Genomic DNA, 12210 nt, shown 5'->3' with positions numbered 1-12210 from the left:
TCCTGGTATAATGGGTACAATTATATTGCTCAAACACAATAAAGTGTACAATTATATAACTCACTACATGTGCACATCTATATATATATATATATATATATATATATATATATATATATATATATATATATATAAGTGCTATTTTCCCGCTTATTGTAGACAAAAAAAATTAATTTGAAATTTGAAATCAGTCAACATAAAATTACTATACTTAGCAAAATTAAATCAACCTTATACATAGCTCATAACTGATTATATGTAAATAAATTTGATATATAGAATCATTACATATAATTTGCATACATAATAAATTTAGTATATAAAATCATTAAATATAATTTGCATACATAACTCATAACCTTAATTAATTTGTATATATTAATTTGCATGGAAAGTCATTACATATAATTTGCATACTATAATTTATATTACATATTATACTTATGTACAAAATAATTTAGATAAAATAATGAGGACATATAAATTTGTACTAGGAATAGTTTTTTTTTTTTTTGTTTTTTTTTTTTTTTTGGAAATATGTACTAGGAATAGTTAAAAGTTTACAATTAGATAGGGGATGGAATTAATTTATAATCCTAACAAAAAAATGATTATTTAAATAATTACATTACTTTAGTCTAATCTTTAAGTAACTACAATGTATAGATATAAGTAACTACAGTGTATAGATATAAAGTCCTTTTTCTGAAAATAATTTTTATAATCAATTATGTAGAGAAGTCAAATATGTATAAGGGAGATATAAAATTCGAATTCCATAAAAATGGGAGAATTATGTATTAGATGAGAGTGAAATTCTAATTCTATTTAATCAAATTGGTTGTTATACTATTCAGTACGTGTAAAATCAATTGTTAATAATAATAAATATTGTAATACTTAGGGGGCGTTTGGTTCATTTTATATAAGATAACTAATGTTATATTTGTTTGTGAATATAAGATTTTCATGTTTGGTTCGATTATGGAATTTTCTCAGGGAATGTCACATAACCTTCACATTAAGTTTTTGGCTATTGAAAAGAAATATGAGATATCTTCAAATTTCTTAGGTAATCTCACATTCCCTTGTCTTATTACTAATTTTAAGCTTTTGACATTTTAATCAATTTATCTTATTACCATTGCCTTATTTACTTACTTTAGTTTTAAACCAAACACAGGAATCTAACATTTTCAATAATCTAACATTCTCAGCAATCTAACATTCCATAAGGTAATCTAACATTCCGTTGAACCAAATGTCTCGTATAACTTGGCTAAAATGTTATCCTGCACCATGAATCATTCCTGATTATTCATGCCGCACCATGATCTTTAATAAGTGATATTTAAAGCCATAAACCATAATTTTGTTTTTCGTCTAGAACTTTTTACAGGTTACCGGTAATAATATTGCTGACATTAAATTTTTATTAGTTTTTTTTTGGTATTTTTCTTCTTTCGCCTTCGTATTATATATTTTTTTTTCGTATTTTTTTTCCTAAACATATAGGCATGCTCTACATTTTTCGCTTCTCGTTTCTCCAATACCAAACTCCTCCAATCGTTATACCGTGCACCAGGGCGCACATAGCAATGTGCGCCTCGCGCCTCCCAAAACGACGTCGTTTTGTTAAGTTGTGTGGAGAATTAACGCGACGAAAATGTATGTGTATTCAGTTATAAAATTCTGTGTTTTCAGGTATAAAATTCTGTGTCTTCAGGTATAAAATTATGTACATTTGAAACAGGTTGGGGATTTTGATCCTTTAAAAAAAGATTATATGTTTTCAGGTTTAAAATTCTGTGTTTTCAGGTATAAAATTATGTGTTTTCTATTATATAATTCTGTATATTCTAGACATGGGAATTTTCAGTTATAAAATTCTGCGTTTTCAGGTATAAAGTTATGTGTTTTTAGGTATAAAATTCTGTGTTTTCTATTATATAATTCTGTACATTCGAAACATGGGGATTTTCAGATATAAAAATTCAGTATTTTCATATATAAAATTCGGTGTTTTCAGGTATAAAATTCTGTGTTTTCTATTATACAATTCTGTACATTCGAAACATGATTTTTTTTAAGGAGTTAACAGCAGACACGCGAAAAAAGTACAAAACGACGTCGTTTTGGTTCACGGTATAATTTGCCAAACTCCGCAGAGCAGGCCTATATAGAACCTGATCGGAGAATCGAGAAGTGAAAAACGCAGAGCAGACCTATACATTTAGGAAAAAAGATATACAAAGAAAAAATAATAATACGAAGGCGAAAGAAGAAAAATATAAAAAAAAAACTAATAAAAAATTCAATGTCAGCAATATTATTATCGGTAATTTGTAAAAAGTTCTAGACGAAAAAAAAAATTTATGATTTATGACTCTAAATATCGCTTATTAAAGATAATGGTGTGACATGATTACATGAATAATCAGAAATGGTTTATATTGTGATATGACACTTTTGGTAACTTTGTGGTACTTACATACTCGGTTTTCTATTACCTTTAACACGGACAAGTTTTTGCATTGTCAAAAACCCTTCCATTATCTCCTCTCACCGGAAGACCAAAGCACAGACTGAAGAAAAGAAAAGAAAAAAAGAGAAGTGAACTGAGAGATGAATTTGATGTTGACTACTGTGGGAGCAATGGCTGCCGTAGCCAAAGTAGCTTACGACTGTGCCGATCATTTTGAAGTGTTTAATAGAAAAGCAAAAGGTGAAGCAGAAACAAGATCAGTGGAAGTGGCGGAGAACCAATCTGCTGATGTTGGGTAAACTACTAAACTCTATCGTTTCTTGTCTTGCAAAATTGCAGATTTATTATAAGTTTATGTTTTGGCTTAGTTTGAACAGCCACCAGAGAAGATTTGGTGCTTCAACTTTGTGATTTTACAAAGCTTGAGTTTGTAAGTTTATTGTTAACATAGATAGATATCATCAATCTAATGATCCATCCTGCTAAAGGGCAAAAAAACCCAAATTTAATTTATTTTCTGGATATCGTTAACACTTGGATAATCATATTAAGAGTGTGTTTGGTTCGAACATGGGGTTTGGAATCAAAATGGGAATCAAATATTTGGTAATTGGAATGAGATTTTATGAAAGTATTTTGCAAGTATGTTGGAATTGGAATGATTATTTGTTGCTTGATTATGTATGACCCTATAATTGAAATAAAGGTTTTAAAAATATAAAAATAAAAAATCAAGGCAATTGATCTATATATATGATAGACATTCAAAGCACCAATATGAACAAAAATTCAAAACAAAAATCTAAAAGGACTAATCCTACGTAGTCAGAAGACGACTAAAGCAGGAGACGATGAAATGAGGATGTAAAAGGCTGAATTAATGGAATGATACCTAATTTAAATTAGGTAATGAGTTTTTTTAGTTATACGGGTAATTAAATCTAGCCTCAGTGAAGGCGTTGTTGACTCTGTGTGCTTCATTAGGTTGAGAAAGTATGTTTGAATAGATACTACAATGTAATAGAGTCAGTAGCATTCAATGAAAAAAAAATCTTATACGTGTGCTTTAAAAGGTAGTTAACCAAACAATGTGTATGACTTTCATTCCCATTCCTTTTGTTTAACCCCATGAACCAAACTGATGCATTCGTGGGACAACAGTACTACCGCAAAAGGCTCAAATCTCACAGATCAGCCATGCCCTTGATTTAAGCAATCTTATTTATTCTCTTTCCTTTTTCAATATTATTCAGAATCTCTTTATAGTTGGTAATTATCTTTCCTTCCTTAGTTAAGTATGTTGGTAGTCCTTAAATATGACAAGAGTATGTAATTGAAGGACAAGTTGGAATTTGAATAAAGATCTCTCAAGAAGGTTTCTCTTCTTCCAACTCTCTGTCCTTAATCTCAGACTTCTCTACTGCCACCATAGGTAGAGCTAAGTCTTCCTATTCCTCCTCTTCAGTATTCCATAGGCCCGTAACGCGAAGTATATCTCGTGATCGTATCAACTTGGTTCCCGTTGCCGGCGTTATGGGCAGTAACATCACTGAAGATCCTGCTTTCAAGGCACTGCAGAAATCTGTTCGCTCCCATGAAGCTTATGCTGACAAAATTGAGAACCTCTCGGCCACTGTGTCTTCCCTCTCTGCAACACAACACCAACAAGCAGCTTCCCTTGTTAATCTAGAACAAATGGTGAAACAACTTCTGATTGCTCAGGGCAAAACACCAGTCTCCGAAGTTGAATCAGAAACAGTGCACCAACTGGAAGGGGATTCGGCTATCCAAGAAACACCGGATGATAATCACTCCCTCATTCGATATGCTAAGATGGACTTTCCATTGTTTTCTGGAGATGAAGATCCTCTTGTATGGCTGCTACGTTGCGAATCCTATTTCCGAAATGCCAATATTCAGGATTCAGATCGCATAACTTTTGCCTCACACCATATGATTGGGGAAGCCCAATTATGGTACCATTCTGAAACGGAGTTAATGCAGTTCTCCTCATGGGCTGCCTTCAAAAAAGAGTGTTGTCTCAGCTTCGGGCCACCACGCAGCATTAATGCATTAGGTGAACTTAAACAATTGTTTCAAGCAGGCCGGCATATCGATGAGTATGTCAAAGACTTTCGAACACTGTTGGTACGGGCAGGCACAGTACAACCCAACCAGCGAGTAGATTTGTTTACCGGTGGATTGGATGAAATAATCCGTATAGATGTGGAGCGCACCAAACCAACGACTCTGAATGAAGCTATCAACACAGCCAGGGATCTTTCTCGCAAATGCCACCTGTTGGGCCTTTTGTCCTCCAAACCTAAACCTCTGCACACCAGTACACAAATTGCCCCGTCATCCGCCCGTGTTCCATTACCCATACGTCCATCACCCAACCGACAAAAGCCCAAATTTAAATTCCTCACACCCGAACAAAAGGCCGAACGCGTAGCCAAAAACTTATGCTACAATTGTGATGAAAAATATTTTCCAGGTCATAAATGCCGACACCTCTTTATGCTATGGACATTAGAGGAGGGTGAAGAACCACCTGCTTTGGAGGATTACACGGAGGACTCCCCGGCATTCAGCTTGAACGCAATCTCCGGGGTGACAAAGGGGAATATGATGAAAGTAAGGGTCAAAATCGCAGCCACTGTTATCGTCGCACTCTTGGACTCGGGCAGTTCAGACAACTTCATCAACGCTGAGACAGCGCGTGATTTGGGACTCCGAATGACACCGCTTAAGGACCTCCGCGTGCGAGTGGCAAATGGGGATTGTTTGTCTGCTTTAGGTGTATGTGAGGCAGTCACTTTCACCAAGGGACACGACAGTTTTTTAGCAACATTATTTGTGCTTCCTTTGGCTGGGTTTCAGATGGTTTTAGGGGTGAAATGGCTGAGAGAATTGGGCCCTATAACCTGGGATTTCAACTCATTGCAGATGACTTTCTACCACTGCAACACTGCAGTAACCTGGACAGCAGAAGAAGGATGCCTTTTCCCTGCTCTGCATGCTATTCCACCGCCAAGTTCAAATGCAGACGTCTTAGAGGGATTGCTTGCCCTCTTTGGTGACATTTTTTCTGAAGTTACGGCGCTGCCACCAGCACGGGAGTGCGATCATCGCATAATTTTGCAATCCGGACCAGACCCTGTGGTTGTAAGACCATACCGTTACCCACAGCTCCTCAAAGATGAGATAGAAAAACAGTGTGCGGATATGCTTCATCACGGCATCATTCGACCTAGCAAGTCTCCATTCTCATCACCATGTTTGTTAGTCCGAAAACATGATTTGTCGTGGCGGTTTTGCGTTGACTATAGGGAACTAAATGCCCGAACAGTTAAAGATAAGTTCTCTATACCTATCATTGATGAATTGCTTGATGAACTACATGGCTCCAAATTTTTCACAAAGTTGGATTTGCGATCCGGTTATCACCAAGTTAGAATGCACCCCGAAGATGTTGAAAAGACGGCTTTCCGGACTCATCATGGCCACTTCGAATTTTTGGTGATGCCCTTCGGCCTTTCTAACGCACCATCCACATTTCAATCTTTGATGAATGAGGTCTTCGGTCCCTACCTGCGGAAGTTTGTATTGGTATTCTTTGACGACATTTTAATATACAGTGCTTCTTGGGTGGAGCATCTCCAACACATGCGTCTGGTTTTCCTCTTGCTGCGCCAACACACACTCTTTTTAAAGAAGAGTAAATGCACATTTGGAGTAGATCATGTAAGCTACTTGGGTCATGTGATATCTAGCCAAGGTGTGGCAGTAGACGAAACGAAAGTGCAAGCCGTCTCCGATTGGCCTACGCCAGGGTCTACCACAGCTCTTAGAAGCTTCTTGGGCCTTGCTGGTTTTTACCGCCGGTTCATCAAGAATTATGGTATCATTGCAGGACCACTTACAAATCTCTTACGAAATCAAAACTTTAAGTGGTCCTCCGAGGCCGAGGCTGCTTTTATTTCTCTCAAACGGGCTTTGTGTTCAGCGCCTGTCCTCCAACTTCCAGATTTTTCCACTCAATTTGTGGTTGAATGTGACGCTTCAGGTAGTGGCATTGGTGCAGTGATTCACCAAAATGATCATCCAATAGCTTTTTACAGCCGGAAGCTAGCAGACAGACACTTGAAGCTTCCAGCCTATGAAAGGGAATTGATTGGGTTGTCGCAAGCTGTACGGAATTGGCGGCATTATCTCTGGGGCAGGAACTTTGTCATCCGAACAGATCATTACAGCTTGAAATATCTCCTTCAACAGCGGTTGACGACATCCCCGCAACAACATTGGATGAGCAAGCTGCTAGGATTTGATTTTGAGGTTCAATACAAGCCTGGAAAATTTAACACGGTGGCTGATGCTCTGTCACGACAGAACCAGCTAGAAAGTAGTAGCTGCTTGGCCCTCTCTATTCATCATTCAGACTTGTTGGACGACATCAGGACCCATACACGCCTTTTTCCAAGGTTAGCGGAGTTCGAACAAAAGATTGCTGATTCATCTCTTGGCTGGAACTTCCAGAATGGGCTTTTCTTTTACAAGGGAAAAATATTCATCCCTCCAGATACTGCTCTCACTTCACGCATAGTGGCTGCCACCCATAATGCAACACACGAGGGAGTTCAGAAAACAGTCCACCGCCTACGGCGTGAATTTTATTGGCCAAAAATGGTTTCAGATGTTCGAGATTTCATCAGCCAGTGCACAGTTTGCCAACGTCACAAATGGGAGAACCTTCACCCTGCCGGTGTTCTCCAACCCCTCTCCATTCCGGAACAGATTTGGGCAGACATATCCATGGATTTTATTGAAGGCCTACCGAATGTATATGGGAAATCGGTTATCCTGGTGGTCGTCGATCGGTTATCCAAGTATGCTCACTTCCTTGCCCTTCAACACCCATACACTGCTTCTTCAGTCGCACAAGCATTCTTTTCTCAGATATTCAAGCTTCACGGATTGCCGGAGTCTATTGTGAGTGATCGGGATCCAATCTTTACTTCTGGTTTCTGGAATGAATTATTTAAACTTAGCGGCTCTAAATTGGCTCGTTCGTCAGCCTACCACCCTCAAACTGATGGGCAGACAGAAGTTGTCAACCGCACCATTGAGCTCTATTTAAGATGCTTTGTTGGGGACCATCCACGTAAATGGGTGGAGGCACTTGCGTGGGCAGAATATTGCTATAATACCTCTTTCCATTCGGCTTTACGGACCACCCCCTTTAAGCTGGTTTATGGTAGGGATCCTCCTCGCCTCCTCTCATATGAGCCGGGCCTCTCAAAGCTAGCTGCAGTCGACGAGGCTTTGAAGTCAAGGGATGAAATACTTCATGATGCTCGACATCACTTGAAAACGGCACAATCTCGTATGGAGCAAACCTACAACCAAAAACACCGGGATATATCCTATGAGCCTGGGGCGTGGGTGTGGGTTCGTCTTCAGCCGTACCGCCAAAACTCCTTGACCATGCGGCGCACTCACAAACTTTCACATCGGTATTTTGGGCCATTTCAGGTGCAGAAACGAATTGGGTCAGTTGCCTATCAATTAGAATTGCCAAGTGATTGCAGAGTGCACAATGTTTTCCATGTTTCACTCCTAAAGCAGTATAATGGGCCTCCACCGGTTACTACACCGTTGTTGCCTCCCGCTGTGAATGGGCGTTTTGAACTGCGTCCTGCCAACATTCTTGCCACTCGTATGAACAGAGGGAATACAGATCTATTAGTGCAATGGGAAGGCTTGCAGGAAGAAGATGCCACTTGGGAAAGTTTAGATGATTTTTGCCAACGTTTTCCATCCTTCAAGCTTGAGGACAAGCTTGATCTCCAGGACGGGGGTGATGATGCATTCGTGGGACAACAGTACTACCGCAAAAGGCTCAAATCTCACAGATCAGCCATGCCCTTGATTTAAGCAATCTTATTTATTCTCTTTCCTTTTTCAATATTATTCAGAATCTCTTTATAGTTGGTAATTATCTTTCCTTCCTTAGTTAAGTATGTTGGTAGTCCTTAAATATGACAAGAGTATGTAATTGAAGGACAAGTTGGAATTTGAATAAAGATCTCTCAAGAAGGTTTCTCTTCTTCCAACTCTCTGTCCTTAATCTCAGACTTCTCTACTGCCACCATAGGTAGAGCTAAGTCTTCCTATTCCTCCTCTTCAGTATTCCATAGGCCCGTAACGCGAAGTATATCTCGTGATCGTATCACAAACACACCCTAAATTTCAACTAATTTAGTATTGAGCTATGTAGGGTCTGTTTGAAGTTATTTTCTGTATGGGTGATGTTAGATGGAATTACTTAATGGAAGTTCTTGCTTGGTGAAATGTATGGCATTGTTTCCATTACCTGGTATCTATCTAATTCAGGTTGGTAATAATGTAAGATACTAATATTAAACTTTTCTAGTGAAGTTTCTTGTTAAGTAGAATTCCGGTGTTCCATGGGAGTGAATATGAGATTTGGAGCAGCATGATGAAGAGTTTGTTTGTGTCCCAAGATCTTTGGGACATGGTGGACAGGGGCTATATAGAAGAAGAGCTGACGGTTGAGGTTTTAAGAGAAGTTCGAAAGAGGGATGCCACGGCTTTGCTTTTTATCCAGCAAGCTATTGGTAAATCCGTTTTCTCTTGCATTGCTGGTGCCAACAAGTCGAAAGAAGCTTGGGATGCACTGCAAAAGAAGTACCAAGGAGATGTAAAAGAACTGAATCGACAGAATTCTGTGGGTGAATCATCGGTTTTGTCTTGCCCTGCTGATGCAATTGAACGTAGAGAAGCTTGGAATGTAGAAATGGAATCTCGAGGTTATACAGATGAACCAAATCAAAAGAAGGCTGTGGATGAATTGGTTTTGTCTTATGCTGCTGTTGCAACTGATCCCGAAGATGATTGGCCTTGGGATGCACCAGAACAGGGCTTTAAGGAATGGTGCAGTGAAAATCCCGATAGTGGATGTGGTGGAGGCAGAGATGATTCAGATTGGCACTTTAAAATGAATCATTCTAATAATAGCACTCCTGTGGCTGAAAGTTCTTTCCATAGCAAGCTAAAGCTCTCTGAAGATAGAATTGGGAAAGAGTCTGGAGATATCAAGAACAACAATTGTGGCTCTAAGAAAGGCTCTAGAGGAATCTCCAATCGTGGAGGTCGAGGAGGTCGAGGAGGCAAAAACTGTGGACACTTTAACAACAATCAGGGAGGTCGTGGAGGCCAAGGCCGTGGTCACATTAACAACAACCGGGGAGGTCGTGGAGGCAAAGGCCGTGGGCACATTGACAACAAACGGGGAGGTCATCGAGGACACTCTAACAACAATCAGGGAGGTCGTGGTCGTGGAGGGCTAGATGATGGATGCTTTAGCAGCAACAAGGGCCATAGTGGAGGGATAGACAATGGACATTTTAACAACGGTTCTGAAGCTACTGATTATAATAGTAAAAATGCAAAATCTGAATCGGCTTCTTCCTGCACTACTAATGCAACCGAAACAAAAGAAGCTTTGGATGCACATGCACTACAACAAGGACTCCAAGCTAATACTCAGGTAATTCCTTTGCCTAAGAAATATTACAATATTATTGTGGCTAAAGATTAGAACTTTGATGGCACAGGTTCATGCTCAGCCTCAAGCTGGGAATCCCAATGGTGGAGAGGGCCAGTACCTGACAACGCTTCTAGTATGTGATCTCGATGTGAGCGTCACGGATCTGCAGCTGTTGGGCATCTTCATCCCCTATGGGCAAGTCGTCTCATCCAGTCTTTTCAGGGACGTGGCTACCCACTGCTCTCTTGGTTATGGTTACGTGACTTATGGCAACCCTCAAGATGCTGATAGAGCGTTGAAGGAGTTGAACTTCACTTTTTTGAATGGAAAGCCCATACAAATAATGTATTTCCAACCAGACTCCACCGAACACGAGAGTGGAGGCTTTAACAGCAAGAAGAGCGATTATGGAGGCACAGATGGTGGATGCTCCGATAACAAGGATTCTAAGCTTAGTGGTTATAATAGTAAGAATCCCAATTTTGAATCAGTTTCTTCTTGGAGTACTAATGCAACTGAATCAAGAGAAGCTTCAGATGCAACACAACAGGGACACCGAGCTAATACTGAGGTAATTCCTGTGAAGTTCTTGATTATTACTGGTCTAGTTTGATTGAGATTGTCAATCAAATGAAAAGAATATGGTGAAGACTTAAACTAAACAAAAGGTGGTTGAAAAAATTCCTTCAAGTTTGGGCGTTTGGCTAAGAAATATATTAGAAGATTGACCAAATGATTTAAGTCCGAAAAGTGTGAATGAATTGCTAGATAATCTCTTGCTAAAAATTATTGTTCTGCTAGTAAAAAAGGAGAGAGGGAAGTGAAAAAATGTAAAAATTATTGGAAATCTAAATTTGCTAGGATTTGAATTTGATGGCACAGGTTAAAGCTCATCCTCAAGTTGAGAATCCCAGTGGTGGAAGCATATTGATCGAGAATTTGGACGAGGCAATTGATGACAGGGCATTGCATGCTATATTTTCTGCATTTGGAAACATTCTTTCCTGCAAGGTGGAAACATATGCCTCTGGTCGGTCCAAGGGGTATGGACATATTGAATATGACAGCAAGGAAGCTGCACAGGAGGCTATTGAGAAGGTGAATGGCACGCTGTTGAACCACAATAAAGTGTATGTAGGACCTTTCGTCAGCAATCAAGAAAGAGCGAAGGCAAGGGGAATGACTAAAGTCTATGTGGCGAACTTATCTGAATCTACAACCAAAGAGGATCTTAGGGAAGTTTTTGGCTGTTTAGGAACAATAGCTAGCACTGTAGTTGCGAGAGATGAAGATGGAAAATCGAAGGGTTTTGGATTTGTGGACTTTAAGGATCCCGAAAATGCTTCTTGGAGTATAGATGTGCTTAATGGCCACAAATTTGATAACAAAAAGTGGTGTGTGAGAAGATTTCAGAAGAAAAGTGTTAAAAGAGCTAAGAATAAATCTGTGGATGAATCTGTTCCGTCGTCCACTGCTAATGCATCCAAATCAAAAAAAGCTGGGAAAGCGGTTTCTGAGAAGAAAATTATTCAAAAACCTCAGAATAAATCTGTGGTTGAATCTGTTCCTTCTTCCACTGCTAATGAAACTGAGTCAAAGAAAGCTGTGGAAGCAGTACAGAAGGGATACAGAGCTAATACCAGAGTACTCTATGTGGACGATAAGGGGGTCGCCCATTTCAAGCTCAAAAGTCCATGATTTCGTAGCAAGAAAGAACGGTTCTTGATTTGATATGATGTTGCAACTGTATAGGTGAATATGCAAAAGCTTGAAATTCTGTTTAGTGCATTTACGTTGGATAATTAGGTTATGATAACAACTTATCTAGTTACTTATATTGTGTTTGAGACTTTGAGTATTGCTCTTTAGTCTCTTTGCAGGGCTTTTCTGCAGTTTTTATTGGTCTGCTAAGGATCAGATTATCTTTTTTTTTTTTTTTTTTTTTAGCGATCAGAAAAACCCGCAACCACTACTCAAGGGTGTGCGGTGTGCACTATGTAAATCCTGCCGTCTCAAATGGTTATTAAGTTAACAGCTTGACCAACTTAATTGAGATTGTCCCCTCCATCATCTTTTTTGTGTTGAGCTTTGGATGTCTTTCTAACATCAGTGTCGATGACAATCACATGACTTTTGTATCATATGTATATAT

At 39.1% G+C, this 12210-nt stretch overlaps 1 protein-coding gene across 7 annotated transcripts; it reads left to right on the top strand.

Moving 5' to 3' along the window:
* Nucleotides 1-2522: 2522 nt before the first annotated feature.
* LOC109160086 lies at nt 2523-12004 on the top strand. 7 transcript variants are annotated; one of them, XM_019308227.1, is made up of 5 exons: nt 2523-2780; nt 8927-9660; nt 9760-10058; nt 10120-10629; nt 10941-12004. In XM_019308227.1, exons 1-5 carry the CDS (start codon nt 2626-2628, stop codon nt 11754-11756), a joined length of 2514 nt encoding a protein of 837 aa, XP_019163772.1. In that variant the 5' UTR covers nt 2523-2625; the 3' UTR covers nt 11757-12004. The 7 variants fall into 7 exon arrangements, with proteins under 7 accessions (XP_019163772.1, XP_019163773.1, XP_019163771.1 ...); XM_019308228.1 differs by having other exon boundaries at nt 8927-9774; nt 9904-10058; XM_019308226.1 differs by having other exon boundaries at nt 8927-10058; nt 10126-10629.
* Nucleotides 12005-12210: the final 206 nt, after the last annotated feature.

Source organism: Ipomoea nil, unplaced genomic scaffold (assembly GCF_001879475.1).
Source record: "Ipomoea nil cultivar Tokyo-kokei standard unplaced genomic scaffold, Asagao_1.1 scaffold2845, whole genome shotgun sequence".
NCBI lineage: Eukaryota > Viridiplantae > Streptophyta > Magnoliopsida > Solanales > Convolvulaceae > Ipomoea > Ipomoea nil.
The sequence above is the reverse complement of the archived record's forward strand: the minus strand, read 5'-3'. Positions and strand labels throughout refer to the sequence as shown.

Excerpts from the sequence above, each read along its gene's own strand:
- LOC109160086 (XM_019308225.1), top strand. The coding sequence starts at position 2,626 with ATGAATTTGATGTTGACTACTGTGGGAGCAATGGCTGCCGTAGCCAAA. Across the intron at positions 2,781-8,926 it reads AACCAATCTGCTGATGTTGG|TTTCTTGTTAAGTAGAATTC; the intron begins GTAAACTACTAA and ends TTTCTAGTGAAG. Across the intron at positions 10,630-10,940 it reads GACACCGAGCTAATACTGAG|GTTAAAGCTCATCCTCAAGT; the intron begins GTAATTCCTGTG and ends TTGATGGCACAG.